We start from the raw sequence: 26,800 nt of genomic DNA, 5'->3' as shown, positions 1-26,800 counted from the left end.
AGATGGCTGTCACTGATCACGTATACATATACTGCGGCATACCACTGAGCACATGGCTGTCACTGATCACTTATTCTGCGGCATACCACTGAGCACATGGCTGTCACTGATCACGTATACATATACTGTGGCATACCACTGCGCACATGGCTGTCACCGATCATGTATACAGCGGCATACCACTGAGCATGTGCTGTGGCTGTCACTGATCACGTATTCTGCGGCATACCACTGGGCACATAGCTGTCACTGATCACGTATACATATACTGTGGCATACCACTGGGCACATGGCTGTCACTGATCACGTATTCTGCGGCATACCACTTGGCACATGGCTGTCACTGATCACGTATACTGCGGCATACCACAGAGCACATGGCTGTCACTGATCACGTATACATATACTGCGGCATACCACTGGGCACATGGCTGTCACTGATCACGTATTCTGCGGCATACAACTTAGCACATGTCTGTCACTGATCACGTATTCTGCGGCATACCACTGGGCACATGGCTGTCACTGATCACGTATTCTGCGGCTTACCACTGGCACATGGCTGTCACAGATCACGTATTCTGCGGCATACCACTGAGCACATGGCTGTCACTGATCACGTATTCTGCGGCATACCACTGGGCACGTGGCTGTCACTGATCACGTATACATATACTGCGGCATACCACTGGGCACATGGCTGTCACTGATCACGTATACTGCGGCATACCACTGAGCACATGGCTGTCACTGATCACGTATACTGTGGCATACCACTGAGCACATGGCTGTCATTGATCACGTATACATATACTGCGGCATACCACTGAGCACATGGCTGTCACTAATCACGTATTCTGCGGCATACCACTGGGCACATGGCTGTCACTGATCACGTATTCTGCGGCATACCACTGGGCACATGGCTGTCACTGATCACGTATACTGCGGCATACCACTGAGCACATGGCTGTCACTGATCACGTATTTTGCGGCATACCACTGAGCACATGGCTGTCACTGATCACGTATACATATACTGCAGCATACCACTGGGCACATGGCTGTCACTGATCACGTATTCTGCGGCATACCACTTGGCACATGGCTGTCACTGATCACGTATTCTGCGGCTTACCACTGGGCACATGGCTATCACAGATCACGTATTCTGCGGCATACCACTGGGCACATGGCTGTCACTGATCACGTATACTGCGGCATACCACTGAACACATGGCTGTCACTGATCACGTATTCTGCGGCATACCACTGGGCACATGACTGTCACTGATCACGTATACATGTACTGCGGCATACCACTGAGCACATGGCTGTCACTGATCACGTATTCTGCGGCATACCACTGGGCACGTGGCTGTCACTGATCACGTATACATATACTGCGGCATACCACTGGGCACATGGCTGTCACTGATCACGTATACTGCGGCATACCACTGAGCAGATGGCTGTCACTGATCACGTATTCTGCGGCATACCACTGGGCACATGGCTGTCACTGATCACGTATTCTGCGGCATACCACTGGGCACATGGCTGTCACTGATCACATATACTGCGGCATACCACTGAGTACATGGCTGTCACTGATCACGTATTCTGCGGCATACCACTGGGCACATGGCTGTCACTGATCACGTATTCTGCGGCATACCACTGGGCACATGGCTGTCACTGATCACGTATACATATACTGCGGCATACCACTGGGCACATGGCTGTCACTGATCACGTATTCTGCGGCATACCACTGGGCACATGTCTGTCACTGGTCATGTATACATATACTGCTGCTACCACTTTACACTTGTTGGGGGATGGTTTCACACAATCCTGCTGCATGTAATGCCTGCACATGGGATAACTGTGTGATTGCTCGTGTCACTTCACTTTGATACATGGCGGTGCCCGTCTTCATGGACAGTATCTGTGCTCTATTCATCTTCCACATCAACATTAATGTAAAGTTGAATGGATTCACCTAATACAAGCCCGGCTGCTGAGACGAGTAATCTGTGTTGTAGTCTGAGGATATTGCTGCTGACAAGCCCTATTGAAACCCCCCAACACTTTGCGTCCACCCCCTCGACATGTACGAGATGATGCCGTCTGCAGAACGTATTACCAGCGACATTTGGGAGAGTTCAGCATGAATGGTCTTTCAGCGCCCCGACTTCAATCACTTGGCACCGACAAGCCAGAAAGCCCACAGGACTCGGATAGTCTTTATTCCAGAAACCTAGAAGCAGCTGTTGAAACAGTGACATCATAGTCCGGTGACTCCGGCTTATGGGAAAAATCACTTCTAGAAAGCAGAAAATTGTGTTTTATGAGGACAGAACCGTCATTGGTTTCGCACAGCTCCAGGGTCCGGGACCCTTCATGTGTGGAGCATGGATGCTCCCTGAGAAATGTATCTACGGTTCTTACTGGGAGAAACCCACTCGTGATAGAAAATGTATATCTTTGTAACAGCTCCCTAAACAATCCTCTAACTTCAGAAATACATTGTGTAGCTGGCTGCTATTTGAGGAATTGGCAGAGCTCTCAACCTTCGGAAAACAGAGTCAGATGCTCAGATTTCCCCGTCTCCCTTTCTACTTTTTTGTTCACGATAGCTTTAAAGTGAACGATGACAGGTCTTTTAGAAAGTAACTACAGAACGGAAACGTGTCATCAGAAAGAGACCTACTGTTTAAATTAGGGTGATGTGCTTACATTTTTTTATATTTATTTATTTTTAAATTGACAAATATTTTTTAATTACAATCTTTCAAAAAAAAAACCAGACAGATAGAAACTTACAATTTTCACACTGGATTTTCGACTTCCTGTTCTTTACAAAAGATTTTACATCAGTCTCTTACCATCAGAGGCAGGATTACAATGACTGATAACACCTCTATTCACAGCTGATAACATAAGATCCACCACTCACAATAGGTAATATCACAGCTCACCTCCTCCTCCTGTACAATGACTTTGTACTTGCTCATTAGATGCTTCAATACAAAAGATGGGGTCAGTCTGTTGCTGCTAATGTGCATGTGTTGTTTCCTGAAACGGGATGGATGAGTATACAATAGTTCCAGTGGCCAGTGTGAAAATGGCAAGATTTCCAATTTCTTTAATACAGATCGTGGTATGAAAAATAAAATTACCAAAAATGTTTAAAAATACATTTAACATAAAAATCTGAATTAGACAGTAGGTCGTTTTCTGAAGACACATTTCCTTGAAATCCTTGAAAAGCTAGTTTTAGACAGTTCCTAGGTCACCGATCCTAAGAAGAGCCTGGTGATTAATAGATGACCCCCTTTCTGAAGTTGTCCAAATACATTAGAGAAAAAAGTCAATTTGTATGGGGGCCTACCGACTCCTCCACTGACAATTTCAGGAGGCCCATCTTCCAGTTATCTAATGATGTTGCTGGGGTAAGTTTCAGCCAGGCAGACTTTTGCCCTGCACCAGCCACTGTATGGGAGGGCTAACATGACCTGGTAGCCATTCTGATCAATGGCTGCCATGTATTACATGGCCATTTCAGGGCTGACAGAACAGCTCTTTTCTCTGGATAGACTTTTTTTGAAAATGTTAAAGGGTTTGTACCAAGTTTGGAAGTTATTTCCTATCCGTATAGATAGGGGATAACTTTCCGATCTCTGAGGGTTTGACCGCTGGTACCCCACCCATCCTGAGTGCCCTTGTGTAAATGTAGCGGAGGACACTCACTGCCGCCTCTTCATGCTTAATGGGATCAACACTTGGCCAATCTTCGGCACTCCGATTAAGAACGAATGGAGCGGCAGTGAACGACCTCCACTATATTCACACAGGGCAGTTCAGAGCCCCGTTTCTCGGGAGCGATGGAGGTCTCGGCGATTGGGACATTATACCTTATCCTACTGGTAGAGGATAACTTCCAAGTTGCTAGAACCCCTTAAAGGTTTTTGTTAAAAACAGTCATAACCGGAATTTGGGCTCCATTTTTGACAACCAATCAATCCTGATGGACCCAATAACTTATAATGGAGTCAATGTTCCACCTACATCTGCAGAATTTTTACATAAACAGCTCCAGCCCCTACAGAGTTACTGTTTGAGGATCATACACTGTATTAATAGACCGTTCCTTACAGGGTTGGCTTTTTTTAGCCAGTCTGTACGTAAACCAATGTGGCTTCTGATAAGCCTGACCAGCTAATGTTGTGTGTTTGTGCTATAACAGGGTGTTGAGGACTTGGCTCACAGTTATCCATTTTCATGTAGATTACTTGCCCCAATGCTTTCACTTCCAGAATACAGTTTGCCAATACAGTGGTGTTAGGAGCCCCAATTAGCACGTCAATTTACATCGCCATGTCGAGGGTCTTTGTACTTTTTTGAACCTGTTTACTTAATTCCTAAGTAATAGTGGAAGTCATGGTGTTACAGTCATGGCCAAAAGTATTCACACCCCCTGCAATTCTGTCAGATAATACTCAGTTTCTTCCTGAAAATGATTGCAAACACAAATTCTTTGGTATTATTATCTTCATTTAATTTGTCTTAAATGAAAAAACACAAAAGAGAATGAAGCAAAACATTGATCATTTCACACAAAACTCCCAAAATGGGCCAGACAAAAGTATTGGCACCCTAAGCCTAATACTTGGTTGCACAACCTTTAGCCAAAATAACTGCAACCAACCGCTTCCGGTAACCATCAATGCGTTTCTTACAATGCTCTGCTGGAATTTTAGACCATTCTTCTTTGGCAAACTGCTCCAGGTCCCTGATAGTTGAAGGGTGCCTTCTCCAAACTGCCATTTTTACATCTCTCCACAGGTGTTCTATGGGATTCAGGTCTGGACTCATTGCTGGACACCTTAGAAGTCTCCAGTGCTTTCTCTCAAACCATTTTCTAGTGCGTTTTGAAGTGTGTTTTGGGTCATTGTCCTGCTGGAAGACCCATGACCTCTGAGGGAGACCCAGCTTTCTCACACTGGGCCCTACATTAAGCTGCAAAATTTGTTGGTAGTCTTCAGATTTCATAATGCCATGCACACGGTCAAGCAGTCCAGTGTCAGAGGCAGCAAAGCAAGCCCAAAACATCAGGGAACCTCCGCCATGTTTGACTGTAGGGACCGTGTTCTTTTCTTTGAATGCCTCTTTTTTTCTCCTGTAAACTCTATGTTGATGCCTTTGCCCAAAAAGCTCTACTTTTGTCTCATCTGACCAGAGAACATTCTTCCAAAATGTTTTAGGCTTTTTCAGGTAAGTTTTGGCAAACTCCAGCCTGGCGTTTTTATGTCTCGGGGTAAGAAGTGGGATCTTCCTGGGTCTCCTACCATACAGTCCCTTTTCATTCAGACACCAACGGATAGTACGGGTTGACACTGTTGTACCCTCGGACTGCAGGGCAGCTTGAACTTGTTTGGATGTTAGTGGAGGTTCTTTATCCAACATCCGCACAATCTTGCATTGAAATCTCTTGTCAATTTTTCTTTTCCGTCCACATCTAGGGAGGTTAGCCACAGTGCCATGGGCTTTAATTTCTTGATGACACTGCGCACGGTAGACACAGGAACATTCTGGTCTTTGGAGATGGACTTGTAGCCTTGAGATTGCTCATGCTTCCTCACAATTTGGTTTCTCCAGTCCTCAGACAGTTCTTTGGTCTTCTTTCTTTTCTCCATGCTCAATGTGGTACACACAAGGACACAGGACAGAAGTTGAGTCAACTTTAATCCATGTCAACTGGCTGCAAGTGTGATTTAATTGTTGCCAACACCTGTTAGGTGCCACAGGTAAGTTACAGGTACTGTTAATTACACAAATTAGAGAAGTATCACATGATTTTTCGAACAGTGCCAATACTTTTGTCCACCTTCTTTTTTATGTTTGGTGTGGAATTATATCCAATTTGGCTTTAGGACAATTCTTTTTGTGTTTTTTTCATTTAAGACAAATTAAATGAAGATAATAATACCAAAGAATTTGTGTTTGCAATCATTTTCAGGAAGAAACTGAGTATTATCTGACAGAATTGCAGGGGTGTCAATACTTTTGGCCATGACTGTATATCCAGCACATGCTGTATGTGCGAAGTTACCAATATTTTTTACAAGTGTGAGGTTAATGGACACGGCAGCCTCTTACACCAAGCACCAGAATGCAATTATTGCAGCAATCCATTACGGATGTCCTCAGAGTGACCCGCGCTCTTTATTGATTCCATCGATTTGTAAAGACACGGAAATGGTCATCTCTTAAGATGGAAGTGATTGAAAAACCTGGTAAAAAAAAGTCTAAATCTGGCCATATATATATCCAATGTTCGAAAGTTATCACCCTGACTCATCCACATTCACCCTACACCTGCAAGGGCGCTACAGCAGTGGAGCAGCACCTAGATGGGCGCTCGGTGACACATGGATGTGTGAGTGCAGCCTTACACTGTCTGTGGTGCTGAACAATCGGGAACAGAGAAATCCTAGGAATGCTTGTTCTGATTATTGTGCAGTGGGGAAGGGCCTTTAAGGGGTTGTCTAGTGAAAAAAACAAGAATAGCCATAAGGTAGGCGATAATGTGCTTATCAATCGGTGTCCAATCACTGGGACCCGCACCAATTGGCAAAACTAGGAATTTTATCGCTGTTGCAAAATGGAGCGGAAGCTGAGATGCCCGACCACCGCTCCATTCATTCTCTGTGGGGCTGCCAGGAAAGGCTGAGCACAGCACTTGGTGGCCCCATAGAGAATGAATGTAGCTGCAGTGCACATGACCTTTCTAACGAGACTAAAAAGTGCTCCATTCTGCCGGTCAGTGCAGGTCCCACGGTCTGAGCCCCACCATTAATATCCTGTGAATAGATCACTCGTCTTCCCTGGAATACATTCACACATCCATAATATTAGTTAACCCGTAGAATTTCATTAATCCATAGATCCGTCCATTTTAAAACCGATCCATGTGTCTGATCTGTGAATCTCCGAGTGCGTCCTAATTTCATCGCTATATGTATACACCCTAAACTAAACACCTCACATCCACAGAACTGCAAGAAGAATTTTTGAAAATTAGGGCACTAAAGGGCATTGAGGTTCCCAAACCTGGAGCACCATCAGAGAGGTGTGACCAGGGGCGTAACTACCACGGTCGCAGCGGTCGCCACTGAGACCGGGCCCGCGGGAGTCAGGGGCCCGGCAGGTCAGACCATGTTATCTCCCAACCGTGCTGATTCTCGTGGGATAGTCCCGTTTTTGACCCCATCCTCGCCCTCCCAGATAGACCCACCGCAGCCCCCTACAGCTTGCAATGAAGTCCTAGCCTGTTCTGTGGCTGTGCGCACAGGACCTGTGATGAGGTGACCTCGTCTGCAGGACTCTGCTATGCTGGTTGTCATGATGCAGGATGAGGTAAAATTTCCGTGTGGGGTCAGGAGGGGTTTACAGTGTAGATGTAGCAGAGCTGTGTGTGTACGGAGCGAAGATGTGTGTGGGGTGTGCAGAGCGGAGCTGTGTGTGTACGGAGCAGAGCCGTGTGTGTACGAGGTGTACGGAGCAGAGCCGCGTTTGTGCGAGGTGTTTAGGGCAGAGCCGTGTATGTACGAGGTGTACGGAGCTGAGCCGTGTGTGTATGAGGTGTACGGAGCTGAGCCGTGTGTGTACGAGGTGTACGGAGCGGAGCCGTGTGTGTACGAGGTGTACGGAGCTGAGCCGTGTGTGTACGAGGTGTACGGAGCTGAGCCGTGTGTACACGAGGTGTACGGAGCTGAGCCGTGTGTACACGAGGTGTACGGAGCTGAGCCGTGTGTGTACGAGGTGTACGGAGCTGAGCCGTGTGTGTACGAGGTGTACGGAGCGGAGCCGTGTGTGTACGAGGTGTACGGAGCGGAGCCGCGTGTGTACGAGGTGTACGGAGCGGAGCCGCGTGTGTACGAGGTGTACGGAGCGGAGCCGCGTGTGTACGAGGTGTACGGAGCGGAGCCGCGTGTGTACGAGGTGTACGGAGCGGAGCCGCGTGTGTACGAGGTGTACGGAGCGGAGCCGCGTGTGTACGAGGTGTACGGAGCGGAGCCGCGTGTGTACGGAGCGGAGCCGCGTGTGTACGAGGTGTAGGGAGCGGAGCCGCGTGTGTGTGAGGTGTACGGAGCGGAGATGTGCGTGTATTTTGGCATGGGGGGCCCCATTTGAAAGTTCGCACCGGGTGCCCATAACTTTGTAGTTATGCCACTGGGTGCAACCCATATTTAAGCCTTAGGCTGGGGTCACACTAACCAACTCAAAATACGGTCAGTATTTTACAGGCGTAATACGGATGAATGGCCCCTAAACAGTGCTCCGTATGTCATCCGTAATCAAGGTCCGGTCGCGTATTTTGCGCATGTCAGCATCCGTATGTAATCCGTATGGCGAGATTTTCTCGCAGGCTTGCAAAATGGACATATAATGGAGCCCTATGACAGGGTTTCTAACAGAAACCAAAGAATAGATATAGACACATAGAATGCATATATATATATATATATATATATTCTATGTGTATATATCTATTCTTTCGAAACCTGTCAGTGTGAGTTTACTGTATCGTGCACTGAATTGCCGGCTTTTGTAAAGGACACTGGGTGTGTATTTCTCGCAAGTCACATGTGTGGTCCGTGTGTAATCTGTATTTTTTGCGCACCCATAGACTTGCATTGGCGTACTACGGGCGTAGTACGCTGACAATCGCAGCATGCTGCGATTGGCACGGACCGTAGAATACGGATGAGAAATATACGGCTGGTGCGAGGGACCCCATAGAGAATCATTGGTCCGTGTCTAATGCGGGCTTTTAGCGCCTCTCACTCGGCCGTATTCCTCGCCAGTGTGACCCCGGCCTTAGAATGAAGGACTAAACTGTTGTAAATGCAGCAATAAATCTTCTCCAACGGGTAGAAGGAAGTTGCAGAACTTTGCTTTACAGATTACACCTCTTTTTGAGCATAGAGAAAAGTGATAAATGACAGGAAGACATCCCAATGTTTGCCAAGACCAAGTGAGGGTGCCAAGGCCAAGGGGACAGGATCTGGGGCTGTGTACATATCTAATTGAATCAGCCATTATTTTGACAGGAAGGTGTTGGCTTTTCTAGATCTGTGACTTGCAAGTCATTCATAAAGTAGTGAGAACAAATAAAGCGCAGTGGGGGACGCTGCCGCCTCTGATCTGCCAATTATTGATCGTTGGTAATCACATCACAGCGATCTTAGAAGACAGAGCCTGGATTACACAGACATATCAGGACCACAGCCCCTGAACCAACATTTCTAATCCTCCTCCTTTTAAAGGAATCTGTCACTCCTTTTTTGAGATATCATATAATGATATCATTCAATTGTGTGTCACATAAGGATTCTATTAGTACTTTTGCTTCCCCCTGACCCCGCACCTTTCATACATAAATACCTTTTTTATATCGGTTCAGATGTATGTAAACTGCCGCTGTCCGGTCCGATGGGCGGGGCTTATTCACCTGCTCCCCCCTCCCTGTCATGGGGGATGAAAAAGTACTAAGAGAATCCTTATGTGACCCACAATTGAATGATATCATTATATGATAGCTCAAAAAAGGGGTGACAGATTCCCTTTAATGAACAGATCATGGAATAATTACAGTACGCAGACTGCCAATATTGGGCAAGGGGCGCTTAAAGCCCTCTACTGATTGCCAACCAATCCTGCCATCCTATACCTTCCCAAACTGGAAGGAAATCTCCAGCCAAAATAAAAAAATCCAGTTTTAGTTACAATTTTTATCAATTATTTTCCCACTTTTATTTTTTTTCACTTGAAAAACTTCCTTAATTTTTGGTTCTCTGACCTGCATGCAAAACGCATGGTGCAGCAAGAATTATTTAGAGTAAATCTGCGGCTGAAAAATCTAATGTTATGCAAGAATATGAATGTGACAGTCACAGAAATTTCTGCAATAATGTGAATTTACCCTTAGCATAAAAAATACTCTCCAGGGTACACCAATGTCCATATGACAGCGTCTTACCCAGTAGAAGCTCCTTCTGCTCAAATCCTCATAATGCCCTATAGAAATTATGGTCCTAAGGCAGGCGACAAGAAGTTTTGAGGACATGAAGTTTTCGTTGATGTTTTTTATTTTTCTTTAAAAAAAACAAAACTTTCTTACAAAGAAAACAAGCCTTGGATCCGGATTAGATGTGCACATTTTTAGTAACAAACCAATTCACTTCTATAGTCTGTGTGATGGTTGCTATATCACAGGCCACCTTAAAATTATTATCCACTTTGTATAATCCATTTTCCTTAAAGGGGTCATTTGGCCCCAGTCTGTTCCTTATCAGGTGGTGAGTGGAGCCAGTAACGTCACATCCATAGGTATCGGGCCTGTTCATGCACGTGACCGACCGCTATCTCGCTCCTGTCGGTTTTCTACTAATGAATGCAACAGATTACAATACTTGCCACGAGAGCTTGCGGATATTTGAAGATGTGACATTACTGGCCCCGCTTACCATCAGGTAAAGTGGCTGGGCCAGATGACCCCTTTAAAGGAAATCTGTCAGGCCCCCTATACAGTGGGTGCAGAAAGTTTTCATACCCCTTTACATTATTCACTGTTTGTTTCATTGCAGCCATTTGGTAAATTCAAGAAAGTTCAATTTTTTGTCTCATTAATGTCCACTCTGCACCCCATCGTGATTGAAAAAAAAAAACAGAAATGTAGAAATTTTTGCAAATTTATTAAAAAAAGAAAAACTGAAATAGCACGTGGTCATAAGTATTCAGACCCTTTGCTCCGTATTGAGTAGAAGCACCCATTTGAGCTAGTACAGCCATGAGTCATCTTGGGAATAATGCAACAAGTTTTTCACACCTCGATTTGGGGATCCTTTGCCATTCCTTGCAGATCCTCTCCAGTTCCATCAGGTTGGATGGTGGAAAGCCATTTTCATGCCTCTCCAGAGATGTTCAATTGGGTTTAGGTCAGGGCCCTGGCTAGGCCAGTCAAGAATAGTCACAGAGATGTTCTGAAGCCACTCCTTTGTTATTTCAGCTGTGTGCTTAGGTCATTGTTTTGTTGGAATGTAAACCTTCGGCCAAGTCTGAGGTCCAGAGCACTCTGGAAGAGGATTTCATTCAGGATATCTCTGTACTTGGTCGCATTCATGTCTCCTTCAATTGCAACCAGTTGTCCTGTCCCTGCAGCTGAACCCCCCCCCCCCCATAGCATGATGCTGCCACCACCATGTTTCACTGTTGGGATTGTATTGGGCAGGTGATTAGCAGTGCCTGTTTTTTTCCCCACACATACCGCTTAGAATTATCAGCAAAAAGTTCTATCTTCATCTCATCAGACCAAAGAATCTTATTTCTCATTGCCTGGGAGTTCTTCATGTGTTTTTTTTAGCAAACTCTATGCAAGCTTTCATATGTCTTGCACTGATGAGAGGCTTCCATCGGACCACCTTGCCATAAAAGCCTGACTGGTGGAGGCCTGCATTGATAGTTGACATTGTGGAACTTTCTCCCATCTCCCTACTGCATCTGTGGAGCTCAGCCTCATGATCTTAGGGTTCTACTTTACCTCCCTCACCAAGGCTCTTCTCCCACAATTGCTCAGTTTGGCTGGACGGCCAGGTCTTGGAAGACTTCTGGTGCTCCCAAACTTCTTCCATTTAAGGATTATGAAGGCCACTGTACTCTTAGGAACCTTGAGTACTGCAGAAATTCATTTGTAACCTTGTCCAGATCTGTGCTTTGCCACAATTCTATCTCTGAGCTTCTTGGCCAGTTCCTTTGACCTCATGATTCTCATTTGGTCTGCCATGCACTGTGAGCTGTGAGGTCTTATATAGACAGGTGTGTGCCTTTACAAATCAAGTCCTATCAGTTTAATTAAACACCTGGACTCCAGTCAAGGAGTAGAACCATCTCAAGGAAGATCACAAGGAAATGCACAGCATGTGACTTAAATATGAGTGTCTGCGCAAAGGGCCTGAATACTTATGACCATGTGATATTTCAGTTTTTCTTTTTTAATAAATTTGGTAAGCACAATACCCAAGCCCATTATCCTTGAAAGGAGCGGGCTACACTCTCAATGCACAAATATATCACAAAGGTTATGTCACTGTCAGGTGACCCAATAACCAAGAGTGTCACTCATTTCATAAAATACATGTTTTATTAAACATTAATTGACATACAACCATAAAACCATTGCCTCAAACCAACACTTATAGGAAGGAGAAACAGCAAAAGGATAGTCAAAATTTAAAGAAAATGACTACAGTATCCTGAATAATATAATATGCCCAACAATATACTTAGTATTTATTGATTAGATACATTTTTAATTAAACTATAGAAAATTGCATGCAAAAAACCTGCATAGATGTGAATAAAATTTACTGCCTTAATTTGAATAGAATCTAACACATAATTCACACCATTGAATAACTATTCATTAATCAGCTGTTGCTGCTGCTACATCACCATAGCATAGCTGTAGAAAATTGCATGCGAAAAACCTGCATAGATGTGAATAAAATTTACTGCCTTAATTTGAATAGAATCTAACACATAATTCACACCATTGAATGACTATTCATTAATCAGCTGTTGCTGCTGCTGCACCGCCATAGCCTTACACATGGCTGCAGAAAATTGCATGCAAAAACCTGCATAGATGTGAATAAAATTTACACATATAATATGCCCCACAATATACTTAGTATCTTTAATTAGATACAACAGGGCTAAATGGCTGTAGAAAATTGCATGTGAAAAACCTGCATAGATGTGAATGAAATTTACTGCCTTAATTTGAATAGAATCTAACACACAATTCACACCATTAAATAACTATTCATTAATCAGCTATTGCTGCTGCTACACCACCATAGCCTTACACATATGTGGATTCTAATCACCCACAATATGCAATATATGCAGCCATTGCTGCTACCGCGCTACCACAGCCTCTCATGTATGCAGGTTAAAATGACCCAAAGCATGAAAATAAATGTGATGAATAAATCGCCAAATACATATTACCTGAGCGGTGTGCACAGTGGAGTTAGGCATAGAGTAGGATGCTGCTTCCCCGCACCCCAACGCGCGTTTCGCCCGTGCTTCTTCCTGGGGGTGAAGAATTTATTTTCATGCCATGTGCTAAAGAACCAAGACTACTCTACGGAAGGTGTTTGCTCATGGACACCATAGCTGCAGTCACGGTGATGGACAGTCCCCACACTGCTCAGGTTGTCACATTTGCGCTCATTTTTGCATCTCTTTTCCCATGTCACATCTGTCCTAATAACCTACTGCAGGGCAGAACTGTGAAGGGGAACCATGGTGCCGAAAGGTGGAAGGGAGGGACTGTCAATCAGGGGTGGTGACTACAGCTACAGAACCCCAACCAGTGTCAGTGAGTAAATGCTTCCCTGGACTAGTCCTGGTTCATTAGCAGATGTTGAGGTGCTCTATACAAATTTATTTTGCTCAAATATGTGAAGTCCCAAAAGAGAAATGGCATATTATTGTTACACATGAATAAATGGCCCAAAGGTCATGGGGGAAGTTTAATACTGTCAGGGGACCCCACAGATTTCCTTTAAACTGATTTCCATGACAATAAGCTAATTACTGGCTATCATACTTCTGGGATTCACATGGACTCACAGTAAACGGCAGAGCGGCAGGTATTGCTAAAAGAGACCTATCACTTGATCAAAATAGTTGACTTAAATGCCTTTATAAAAAATCCTGATCTTCCCTGTTTTGCTGCTCTTTTCCATTTTACACTGCGTTGCTCCTTTGCAGAGATAATCACATTTGTTTCATCTGGAGAGCAGTATGTGAAATCTCACAGTTCAAGCAGACCAACTGTGCAGTTTTTCAATGTCTTCTCTGGGGTGTGTGTTCCCCCCCCCCCCAGATGTTGCCATTCATAGTTCCACACCGCCACTTGGGGAGGGAGGGCTAAAAGTAGAGTTGAGCAAATTTTTAAAAATTTGGTTCCGATTATAATCGGCGACGAATATGGTTTTTGCAATATTCACCCAACACAGCCGAACGTCATTGGAGTCAATGGACGTAGAAATGACCGAATATGTTCAATATATGTAACAATATGGCACAAATTTGGCAAATTCAGATTTGGCCACCGATTCTGAACATATTCGCTTAACTCTAGCTAAAAGCACACACCCCTGGAGGAGACTCTGAAGAAACACCTAGTTGGTTTGCAAACAGAGATTTCAAATACTGAGCTCCAGAAGAAACAAATGTGGCTATCTCTGCAATGAAACGACGCAGCGCAAAACGGAAAAGAATGATAGAATCAGGGAGCTCGGGGATACAGTGCCTTGTGAAAGTATTTGGCCCCCTGGAGCTTTTCAACCCTTTCCCACATATGCTTCAAACATAAAGATACCAAATGTAAATTTTTGGTGAAGAACCAAGAACAAGTGGGACACAATTGTGAAGTTGAACAAAATCTATTGGTTATTTTAAATTTTGGTGGAAATTCAAAAACTGAAAAGTGGGGCGTGCAATATTATTCGGCCCCTTTACATTCAGTGCAGCAAACTCACTCCAGAAGTTCATTGTGGATCTCTGAATGATCCAATGTTGTCCTAAATGACTAATGATGATAAATATAATCCACCTGTGTGTAATCAAGTCTCTGTATAAATGCACCTGCTCTGTGATAGTCTCAGGGTTCTGTTTGATGCACAGAGAGCATCATGAAGACCAAGGAAGACAACAGATAAGTCCGTGATACTGTTGTGTAGAAGTTTAAAGCCGGATTTGGATACAAAATGATTTCCAAAACTTTAAACATCCCAAGGAGCACTGTGCAAGCGATCATATTGAAATGGAAGGAGTATCATACCACTGCAAATCTACCAAGACCCGGCCATCCCTCTAAACTTTCATCTCAAACAAGGAGAAGACTGATCAGAGATGCAGCCAAGAGGCCCATGATCACTCTGGATGAACTGCAGAGATCTACAGCTGAGGTGTGGGACAGTCTGTCCATAGAATAACAATCAGTCGTACACTGCACAAATCTGGCCTTTATGGAAGAGTGGCAAGAAGAGAGCCATTTCTCAAAGATATCCATAAAAAGTGTCGTTTAAAGTTTGCAACTAGCCACCTGGGAGACACACCAAACATGTGGAAGAAGGTGCTCTAGTCAGATGAAACCAAGATCAAACATTTTGGCAACAATGCCAAACGATATGTTTGGTGTAAAGGCAGCAGAGCTCATCACCCTGAACCCACCATCCCCACTGTCAAACATGGTGGTGGCAGCATCATGGTTTGGGCCTGATTTTCTTCAGCAGGGACAGGGAACATGGTTAAAATTGGGAAGATGGATGGAGCCAAATACAGGACCATTCTTGAAGAAAACCTGTTGGAGTCTGCAAAAGACCTGAGACTGGGACAGAGATTTGTTTTCCAACAAGACAATGATCCCAAACATAAAGCAAAATCTACAATGGAATGGTTCACAAATAAACATATCCAGGTGTTAGAATGGCCAAGTCAAAGTCCAGATCTGAATCCAATTGAGAATCTGTGGAAAGAGCAAAAAACTGCTGTTCACAAACGATCTCCATCAAACCTCACTGAGCTCGAGCTGTTTGCCAAGGAAGAATGGGCAAGAATTTCAGTCTCTCGATGTACAAAACTGATAGAGACATACCCCAAGTGGCTTGCAGCTGTAATCACAGAAAAAGGTGGCGCAACAAAGTATTAAGTTAAAGGGGCCGAGTAATATTGCACGCCCCACTTTTCAGTTTTTGAATTTCAACAAAAATTTAAAATAACCAATAAATTTCGTTCAACTTCACAATTGTGTCCCACTTGTTGTTGATTCTTCACCAAAAATTTACATTTGGTATCTTTGTTTGAAGCATGATATGTGGGAAAAGGTTGAAAAGTTACAGGGGGCCGAATACTTGCGCAAGGCACTGTATTTACAAGTTATTTCATGCTATTTTTTAGAGCAAGTTTTAGGTCCTCTTTAAATTATTAAATTCCCCTGCAACGCTACCACAAGGAAGTGAAGCATTACCCAATTTTAGCCTGTGTTCACAAAGCATTTGCAGTGTACATTTACTATAAAGACGTAGACAGCTTTCTGTATTTATGTTAAATGTAGCTTTACGTCAACCCTAAAAAAACGCATACTCCATGCATATAAAGTATGTTTTCTTTAGTATAGCAGCCTATGGGTGAAGGATGATGCTGTATTAATATTCATGTATTGGAAGTATAAGGAAATTAAAAAAGATGTCTCCATCACCGATACACCCTTATCACGGAGATCAATGTCTGCTTAATGCACAGCTAGAGAGGGAGAGGAGCGGGACCCCTATAGATATGGAGGCCACGAGAACTTGGTTAAACTTTTATATAGCCTTTCAGAAACTCTTGATAACAACAGTCTGTAGAAGGTGAAGTTCAGTGAATGTTATCACCCCCCGCAGCGCTATATAACAGCTCCGCCGCCATTTGTGCTCCCCCTGTGGCGAGCCGCCCGCCCAACCATTACACATCTCGTCTCTTACTTCCAGAACACAACTACGGAAATATTTGCAGAAATTACAGTTATTGTGAAGTTAAGTGTTTTACGTGACGTCAATCGCTATTTTCAGCAAGATTAATCTTTCTGCCTCCAGTGGGAGCGAATAACCTGCGCTTACTGGCTGGAAATGTGGAAATTACACGGAGGCAGAGCTGGAAATGTCAGCAATTTGCTCAAAAAAAAATATGTAAGAAGCTTTCAGGTTGGCACCTTCCGGTCTGCAGGTGTATTATACAGGATGAGGCTGCTGAATTATATATAAAGACATCTGGCGGCATTATAGCATGCGGTTATAGATGCCAGCTCCTCCGTGCTCGGCGGCTGGGGATGGATTGCTTCTCTGTTTTATAGAAAATATAACAATTGAAAGTCATGCCAAAAATTGAAAACTGAAAGGATGTGGTGTACGGAGAAACGAGTGGCTTCCCTAATTACAATCATAGTATATGTACCACCAGTGTGGCTCGGCGGGGGGATGCGGCGTGGTGTGTGTACTCCTGCCGCTGGGTGGTATTGTGGATGCCATTCAGTATCCGTGAGACAGGCTATCCTGCAGGTAAGACCGTGCTGAGCTATGCTTCTGCCATATTACTGTATATCAGGACCTGTATCTTGGACAGGTAGAACTATTAGTAACTTATTTTGTACAAAGAATTGAAAAGTTGATCAGCTCATCCATGGGGGACCTTCTCTAGCATGGACACCCCTTTAAAACACTGTCTATGCCCTCTACTGATTTATCATGGGGAGTAATTGGTTTTGAAAACTTTATTTTTTTTTATCTCCATAGGCTTGCTCTTGGAAAAAAAAATAAGAAAATCAGCATTGCTCACCCTTCGTCTCCAGTAACGCCGCTCTGCCAGTGTTCTACGCCTTTGTAGACAGGCTTTGGCGGTGATGCCATGACTGCAGCCAAATCACTGGGCTTAGCAATGATGCTGATGTAGTTGGTGAGAGACCATTGAGCCCAGTGAGTGGCTGCATCGGTCAGGCTGCAGTGGTGATATCATGACTACAGAGCACGTGACCACTGTAGCCACTCACTGGTGATATCATGACTACAGAGCACATGACCACTGCAGCCCCTTTACTCCATGGTCTCTCGTCAACTACATCAGCATCATTGCTAAGCCCAGTGATTGACTGCAGCAGTCATTTGCTATAGTCGTGACATCACCATCTCAGCCAATCAACAAACGCCATGACACGTGAATTTATGAAGCAGACTCCCTAAGGATTTAATCCAATATCAAGGGTGAAATCTAAATTACCAACATTTCTGCCATGAAATCATTCCCTTGTGGATTCGCTTGTGGATGCAGAATTACACTCTGCCTGGCCTGGAGAGGAGCAGATTCGGCCACCTCTAAGGGTAACATAGTTATTAAGGTTGAAGGAAGACTTTAAAAGTCCATCTAGTTTAACCCATATCCAATCCTAACTTGCCCTAACATGTTGATCCAGAGGAAGGCAAAAAAAACCCCATGTGGCAAACAGTAAGCTTCACATTGGGGAAAAAAATTCCTTCCCGACTCCACATACGGCAATCAGACTAGCTCTCTGGATCAACGCAACACTAAGGAAACTAGTGTATATACCCTGTAATATTATACTTTTCAAGAAAGGCATCCAGTCCCTTCTTATATTTTAGTAGGGAATCACTCATTACAACATCATATGGCAGAGAGTTCCTTAGTCTCACTGTTCTTACAGTAAAGAATCCGCGTCTGTGAGTATGCTTAAACCTTCTTTCCTCCAGACGTAGAGGATGCCCCCTTGTCCCCGTCACAGGTCTAAGAGTAAAAAGATCATTAGAAAGGTCTTTGTACTGTAAATACTTACGAGAGTGGAAGAGATTTGAAAGATCTCCTTTCCTTCACAAGTTGCTTAGTATAAATTGACCGAAGGCTTTTAGCCTTTATTTATTAACAAGAATGTCTCAGTCCACTGACAGCCAGAAGTGATTTTGGGAAAAAAGGAAGAATTTAAAAAAGTATTTAAGTTTATATAACTTAATTTATGCCATAACGTGAAATTGTACAGAATTGGAAAAACATGGCCGATTTCCTCACAGCCAACACCACACTTGTAATCTCAATGGCTCAGTGATGGAGCCCTTTACGCCTTTGACCTACACCATACAGAAGACATAGGAGCGGCCAAGGAGAAAGGCGGCCAGGGCCGGTGATCCTATATACCAGGTATGATTAGGACATAGTCTGCCGTCTAGTAATGTCTCGGTTCTTCCTTACATGGAGCTGAAGATTTCTATGTGGTTAGCGCTGAGCTGGATCCTTCACGTGGAGAAACACTTTTCCTTTCACAAAAAAACAAAGCTTTCAAAGCGGCCATAAAACGCTGAATTTTTCCCCTTTTATTAGACCCTCTGCGCTGCGCACCAGCTGTAATTATAAACACAATGCAGGAAATCGGCCGCAGCTCAGAATCCTCTCATGTTTCTTGGCAGAAGCCAGTGATTCCGTACATGGCTAGAGCCCGTGGCGCTGCTCCTGCCTCCTCCTTACATTTCTTCTAAAATGCAGTGGGTGAGAAGCAGCAGCAGACGGGAGTCTGGCACTGGAGCCATTGCTCATGATCCTAGCCAGACACAAGATACAATGCTCTGTAAAGTGTCATTATCACCTCTAAAGCCACCGAAGGCAGGTCAGTGTGGAGATGACATGAAGCGCGGTGGCCATGTGTACCTCCTACTGTATTCTGCAACGAGAAACACTACGGCGGCTTCAGACAAAGTGAGTAAAGGGAACCTGTCAAGCTATAACAATCCCAAACCATTTATATTGCTGTCTAGCCCCCTTTATGATCCCAAACCGCTGCTCCGTGAGAAATTGCGTTTGGAACGTGTCTGAAAGTTCATTTGGGCATGGCGATGCACTTACAGCTTCTCAGCCTCATGTTGTATTTCTTAACTAGCAGCATCTCCCCTGATTGCTCTGGAACACAGCCACTGACCTATCAATCAGCCAGACGATGGTGCTGGTAGATAGGAGATACAGCGTGAGGCTGAGAAGCTGTAAGTGCATCATTACACCCCAATGCACTTACAGACACAACTTTAAAACTTGATTTCTTGCCAGTGGAGCAGCACTTTTGGGTCATGTTTTAAAGAGCTACTTGATTATGTTAATGGTTTGAAGAGGGTAAAAGTTTGATGGATTCAGTTTAAGGGCTCGTGCGGACAACCGTAGTTTCGGTTCAAGTGAAATCCATGAAAACATCGGGTAGCACTCGTACCAGTGAGAATGTTGGCATATACAAACTAACATCAAAGATGCACAAAAGAATCAACATTTGTTTTCTTTAAGGGATACAAAATTAAGGAAGCGGGAATAGGAAAGAAAGGGAAAAAATGGAGGGGGAGGAGGGAGGGAGAATAAACGAGGGCACGAGGGATAAGAGGTGGAGGTGGTAGTCCTGTTGAAAAATAGCCTCTATTTCCTTATCTTAAAAGTAGAAACTAAGGCATATATAGTTATATATAGTATAAACACATTTGGTAAAACAATTCTATGGTCTAAAGCTTAATCTTATGCAAATTAAAAAAAAAATTTCTAAAATCCTTTGTGACTCAGGAGAAACACCCCCCCCCCCCCCCCCCAAATGGGAGAAAGAGAGGCAGAAGAAATTTCTAAACTGTTAAAAGAGATTCATTTTATCTCTCCAATTAGATACCAAGAATTAAACTGCAAAATTATATCTCAGTATAAAATCCCACCAAGGACAACATCTGCAAGGAGTTTGTATGTTCTCCCCGTGTTTGCATGGAAAAAAAGAAGAAAAAAAATCACAGCACGACAATTTGCCTCCAATAATCGTATCGCACTCAGACATTCAAGTCTATGGATCCATGGAAAACATCGGACCGCACTCAGATGTCATCGGTCCAGTTTTCACGGATAGACTGAATGGAGAAGGAGAAATTTTTTTTGTATTCCACATCCAGGAAACAGATCTGAGTCTGATTAGCATAATCTGACCATTTTAAATACTGTCATGTGACCTAGCCGTTGGAGGACCTGTCTGCTTTACTGGCTTCTGCTTTGGCAGATAGTTTCCTTACAAAGCAAAATTGGAGCATTTTTCTTGGAATGCCACATTTTGCCTATCCTCTGTTATCCCATCTGTAAATGTATGAATAAAATTGACAACTAGGTATCGCGGTATAATGTGTCCCCTTCAATCTAAAACTGACAGTGTTAGGGTATCCATATACATTTGCCATATTTTTTGGACTATGAGACACACCTTTAGAGGTTTCAGAGGAGGAAAATAGAAAAAATAAATTGAAGCAAAAAAATGTGGTTATGACGCACTTTTATTGGAGGAATTTGCTGCTGACACATAGGGGTAATGTCCCCCAACTCTATACTAATGTCACTGCCATGCTCCCAAACATGCTGAGATCAGCTGCTGGAATATTAACTGCACCCCCATACCCAGGACAAGGGGCATGTGGAGCAGTGAATATTCTTTCTGTTTAATAGCTGGTACACCTTTAGCCGCTGTTGCCAGCTCCTGCAGTTACTGAACAATCACATGTGCCCACTATTAAAGAGAATGAATATTAACTGCTCCTCACACCCATAGTCCATCCCACCTCTCGGCACCGGCTTCAGTGCATAGAGGTGGGAGGAGCTATGGGCGTGGGGAGCAGTGAATATTCATTTTCTTTAACAGCGGGGAGCAGTGTTAGCTGCAGCCTCCGGTTCCTGCCTTCTATGACCCACTCCGCCACTGCTCTCCCCCCATCCCTCCACACTATAAGGTACATCCAGATTATAAGACGCACCCCCCCACCCACCAAACACATACATACACACACTATCCTCCAAAATCTTGGTGGAAAAAGTGTGACTCCGGTCGGGGTCACACTTACGAGTCCAATGCAAGAAACTCACACAAGTGTCTCGCCTCAATACCCTGTAGAGCAATGTACCCCAGTCAGAAGGACGCCAAGGACAAGAGGGAAATAGGTTTGATGTCTTTATTCCACAATGCGTTTCAACAGCAGGATGCTGTCTTTCTCAGGTGTGTACCCACCTGAGGAAGACAGAATCCTGCTGTTGAAACGCATTGTAGAATTAAGACATCAAACAGATTCCCCTCTTGTCCTTGGTGCCCTCCTGACCGTGGTTCATTGCTCTACAGTTACTGTCCCTCAACGAGAGTCTGCGGCTGGTGCTTGTCATCTACTGTCCTCCCCACTGGTGTGGCTCACGCCAGAGCTCCATTGAGAGCGCTTTCATTTTATCCATCACCTCAATACCCGGCACTGCCTTATAGTCAGAGAAATACGGTTTATGAACTTTGGCAGAACCTACTGAAATAGTGTATGGCCACCGAACATTGACCAGGAACACTTGCTTACATCTGTTTATACATTTGGAAGAGGACAAACAGAGGAACATTGCACAAAGTAGCCATAGGATAGGAGATAACTTTCTGATCAATGTGGGGGCGGTTTATTGGCCATGAGAATTCTCTCTTCTTCCCTTTGACATTGAATGGAGCAGCTACATTCACGTCTATGATACTGACGGAGATGGCCAAGCTTTGCAGCCCACTTTCTCAGTCAGTCCTATTGACGTCGAGTGGGCATGCTGGAGAAGAGAAGAAAGGAAGAGCCTGTTGGCACAACCCCCAGCAATCAGGCATTTAACCTCTAAGTTCTGATCTATACACGCAAAGATTGCACTTGTCTTCCAATATTAATGGCCCACCATTATCACATCTCAGGAAAGCGAGACGTAACGCATTTACTGCTGTCCTTTTTTAGGACATGTTCCTGTTATAGATTTTCATTATGGAGGGGACGATGTAGCTTGAGATGGAGGTTTGCACATTTAAACCAGGACGCAACATCTGCGACAACTATCACAGGCTGCAGCCGACTCAAGATATATACAGTGAACGTCAAGTTTAGCATAAACCAATACCAGAAATTTATTACAATGGTCCGCTTAGACCTGATGACTGCCAGCACTGACGACAACCGGATTCAGATGTGCACGATCTGTAATATATCATTCAGTTCACATAGGCTGTCATTGCCTTCGGCAGCAGAGCGATGTGCTGCCAAGCTCGATGATTTTTTGGGGATAAACCAACTTATCATGTCACCCATCTTAGCTTGTTCCTGTGATTGGCAGCCTGCTTAGACTGCACAGTTACCGTGAAACGAGCATTCCTAAATACACTAGGATCGCTACTACCAATAGGTGGCGCTGTAGAGTAAAAGTCCTCTTTCTTCCTGAAGAGGCAATTTGCATATAAATACACTAATTCACAATCTCACAGTGTAAATGACCCTTAAATCCTGGAGTGAGCACCATGCACCTTTCAATTTGTGTCGATCTTCCAAGATTACAGCTAAGAGGCCTGAGGACCTTGTGTGGCATTGATCTGTAACTAGTTTCTGTGGATCCAGGCCATAGCCGTCTGACAATATGTAGTATGACTGCTCCATTGTACTGGTCAGAAGGCAATCTTCCTGTTGATGCATTTTAATACTGGAGATTATCAGATCTCCACATGTGGGGCTTTAGTTTAATAAAGCAAAGCCTCCTTCCTATTATTCCTTATCTTATCCGCTCTCGCCTTCCAGTAACCTGTTCTCCAAACTTTCTGACAATCATTTGCTTGGGTTTCCTGATCAGACCTCATAGCTGGTGGGATTATTGACACACCTCAAGCTTTATCTTTATTGCTGGTCTATCCCTGTGTAACATTAGTGTAACAAACTACCAAGGACACCACTCAATGGATTACCTCCTCCACCCATGGAAGGCAAACATCAGGATCCTCTTGTAAAGATTAGATTTTCCTTTTAACCATTTTTTGCCCAAAATAATTTGTACATTAATGTCTTTGTGTTGTGAATGTTGAGTGGAAACCAATATGTCTGCCGTTACATCGCCTGTAGGGGGCATCACTAAGCTTCAGAGAGTCCTATATGGCAATTTAGTCTGGATTTAAAGTGATATAAGGGCAGAAAATATGTTGCCACATAATCGGAAAATGTTACTCATGCCATTGGCTAGGCTGTAATGTCTGATAGTTATGGGTCCCACCTGGGATTAAGGGTGGGGGACAGGAGACTAACTGTTTTTGTTCTCACAGATGTGGGCAGACATGTGCAGCTTTCTCCATTGGAGTTCTGAAAATAGTGCACCAAGTGTGCTGGTCCCTTTAGCTGCTAATAGTCATCAGATGGTCCGCTGGCGCTGCCAAACTCTCTGGGTTCAGATGTGTTTCATTCACTCTGTATAAATTTATATTTAACATATATACTGTATATAATATATTATAGCTCTGGCAAAGATTAAGAGACCACTGCAAAATTTTCAGTTTGTCTGATTTTTCTCTTTATAGGTATATTTTGGAGTAAAATGTAAATGGCTCTTTTATTCTATAAACTACTGACAACATGTCTGCGAATTTCCAAGCACTAAATTTTGTATTTATTTTCAGAAAATGAGAAATGTTCAAAATAATTTAAAAAAAAATGCAGTGCTTGCAGACCTCAAATAATGCTAAGAAAACAAGTTCATAACCATTTAGAAATAACAATACTAATTTTTTAACTCAGGAAGAGTTCAGAAATCAATATTTTGTGGAATAACCGTGATTTTTAATCACAGCTTTCATGCGTCTTGGCATGCTTTCCACCAATCTTTCACACTGGTTTTGGGTGACCTTATGCCACTCCTGGTACAAAAATTTAAGCAGTTCTTTGTTTGTTGACTTGTGACTATCCATCTTCCTCTTGATTATATTACAGAGGTTTTCAATGGGGTTCAGGTCTGGAGATTGGGCTGGCCATGACAGGGATTTGATGTGGTGGTCGTTCTTCCACACATTGATTGACCTAGCTGTGTGGCATGGTGCATTGTCCTGCTGGAAAAACCAGTCCTCAGAGTTGGGGAACATTGCCTGAGCAGAAGGAATCAACTGTTTGTCCAGTATAACCTTGTATGCGGCTTGTTTCATACATCCTTCGCAAAGATTAGCCTGCCTAATTCCAGCCTTGCTGAAGCATCCACAGATCATCACCGATCCTCCACCAAATTTCACAGTGGGTGCAAGACACTGTGGCTTGTACGCCTCTCCAGGTCTCCGTCTAACCATTAGACGACCAGGTTTTGGGCAAAGCTGAAAATTAGACTCATCAGAGAAGATTACCTTACTCCAGACCTCTATGGTCCAATCCTTATGGTCTTTGGCAAACTTCAGCCTGACTTTCCTTTGTTTCTCATTGATGAAAGGCTTTTTTCTAGCTTTACATGACTTGAGCCCTGCCTCTAGGAGCCTGTTACGAACTTTTCTTGCCGTGCCCTTCACCCCAGCTGCCATTTGCCATTCCTTTTGTAGGTCACTTGATGTCATCCTGTGGTTGCAGAGTGACATTCGAATAAGATAGATGCCAGTCATCCCAGTCAGTGTAGAGTCGTTTTCGCCCTCTGCCGGTCTGTAGCTTTGTTGTCCCCAATGTCTGCTGCTTGACCTTGTCGTAATGGACTGCCATCTTAGAAATTTTAAGGATGGAGGTAAAATGATGCTCACTGTATCCCCCTGCTAGTAAAGCCAGAATTGAGCCCTTCTTTTCCTCTCTCAAGACTTTCCTTTTCAACTCCTTTGGCATGGTTAAAAGTTATTTTTTCATTCCTATTACTTTTGGGATATTACTAGCACTTGCTTTGCCATTCAGCTTGTCCTATTGCAAGAGGATTGTGTACACCACAGCAGGCTTTTTTTAATACTTTCCTTAAGGGGGCTTTACACATAGTGATATCGCTAGCGATATCGCTAAAGCGTCACCGATTTTGTAACGCAGCAGCGATATCGGTAGCGATATCGCTACATGTGACACTCACCTCCGTCTGGCTTCCCCGCTGGCTTTCGCTGATTGCGCAAGATCGACCTGGTCCATTTCTCGTCGTCGGCTTCCTGCTGGCGCGGACGAGCAAGCCATGGATGCGGGCGGAAGACGGTCATCATCGCTGCGTCTGACAGGTAAGTGATGACCGCTGCTGCATCGCTAGTGAGATCTGCCTGTTTGGCAGCTCACTAGCGACCATTTAGCGATGCACCAGCGATCCTGACCGGGTCATATCGTGGTTGGGATTGCTGGTGCATCGCTAAATGTAACGGGGCCTTTAGTTAAATAAGGTTTGGTTCAGGTGATCACCTAATCAGAAGCACATTAAGTACAATGAGGTGTACTCTGGTTGGAATTCAACTGACACTGGAATGGAATGGTTGTCAGACATGTAGAGAAGCTGATTTTTATGAAACTGTGCAGTGGTCTCTTAGTTTTTGCCAGAGCTGTGAATCCTAAAATATTGGGTATTTTTGGATCCCAATTAACCTAATACATAGTGTTTCTTCCCCTGCAGGAGAATCATTCGAGTCTCCGAAAAAAATGTCAGTGACCCTCCCATCTATGATCGAAGATGATGAAGATGTTAAAACAACCTTTTTAGAGTCTGATTCTTCTGGAGCTGATACTTTCTAAAAAATGAACCGCAACCAGGCGAGAGCCCATGCCAGATGAGGTCAATAAATGAAGTAGATGTGCATGGACCAAGCTATCGTGGAGACAGTGACATCGCTGCCGTCATCACCTGGCGGCACCTTCAGATCATGATCGTGTGGATGAATTTTAGATGGTCACATGATTGCAGAGTGATGGATGAGGTGTACATACATAGAGATTTTATATTTTAGGATTTTGTAACATTCGTTGTGATTTATATATTAAAACCTTACCATCTTTATTTGTAGTGTTTTTGTTTCTTTATGTATTTTTCTAATAATAGTAATATGCTTTGAATCCGTTTCAAATTTCATCCTATAAACTTTATAGTAGTCATAAATTTAGCCGTGCTTTACAGCTCCATTCAGTGTTTGCATCTGGCCATGGAGGTGGCTGGGTGTCGGACCACCGATCCAATGCTGATAACCTATGCTAAGGATCAATCATATGCCTGGAGAACCCGTTAATGTTGCCACATAGCTCAAGGTTTAGGTTCGGGCTACACTGCACCATATGTTGCACGCCAGCAAAAAAAAAGCTGCCAAGTTGCAGATATGTTGCACACGAGTAGCAGTTGCTCACTGATTATAATAGTCTATGAGGGTTCTAAAAAGATT

General features: G+C 43.8%; 1 protein-coding gene across 2 annotated transcripts in view; it reads left to right on the top strand.

Annotated features, from left to right (window-relative positions):
• KIAA0586 (KIAA0586 ortholog) overlaps positions 1 to 26,424 on the top strand; it is a 192,795-nt gene extending 166,371 nt beyond the window's left edge. For both annotated transcript variants that reach the window (XM_073585646.1, XM_073585636.1), the window contains one exon: positions 26,044 to 26,424. In XM_073585646.1, the coding sequence (XP_073441747.1) occupies positions 26,044 to 26,162 (119 nt within the window). In that variant the 3' untranslated portion in view covers positions 26,163 to 26,424. The remainder of the gene's footprint in view (positions 1 to 26,043) is intronic.
• The last annotated feature ends 376 nt before the right edge of the window (positions 26,425 to 26,800 follow it).

This window comes from Dendrobates tinctorius, unplaced genomic scaffold (genome assembly GCF_039654945.1).
Source record: "Dendrobates tinctorius isolate UK_male_01 unplaced genomic scaffold, ASM3965494v1 ptg000010l, whole genome shotgun sequence".
NCBI classification, from domain to species: Eukaryota; Metazoa; Chordata; class Amphibia; order Anura; family Dendrobatidae; genus Dendrobates; species Dendrobates tinctorius.
This window is presented reverse-complemented; position numbering and strand designations above follow the sequence as displayed.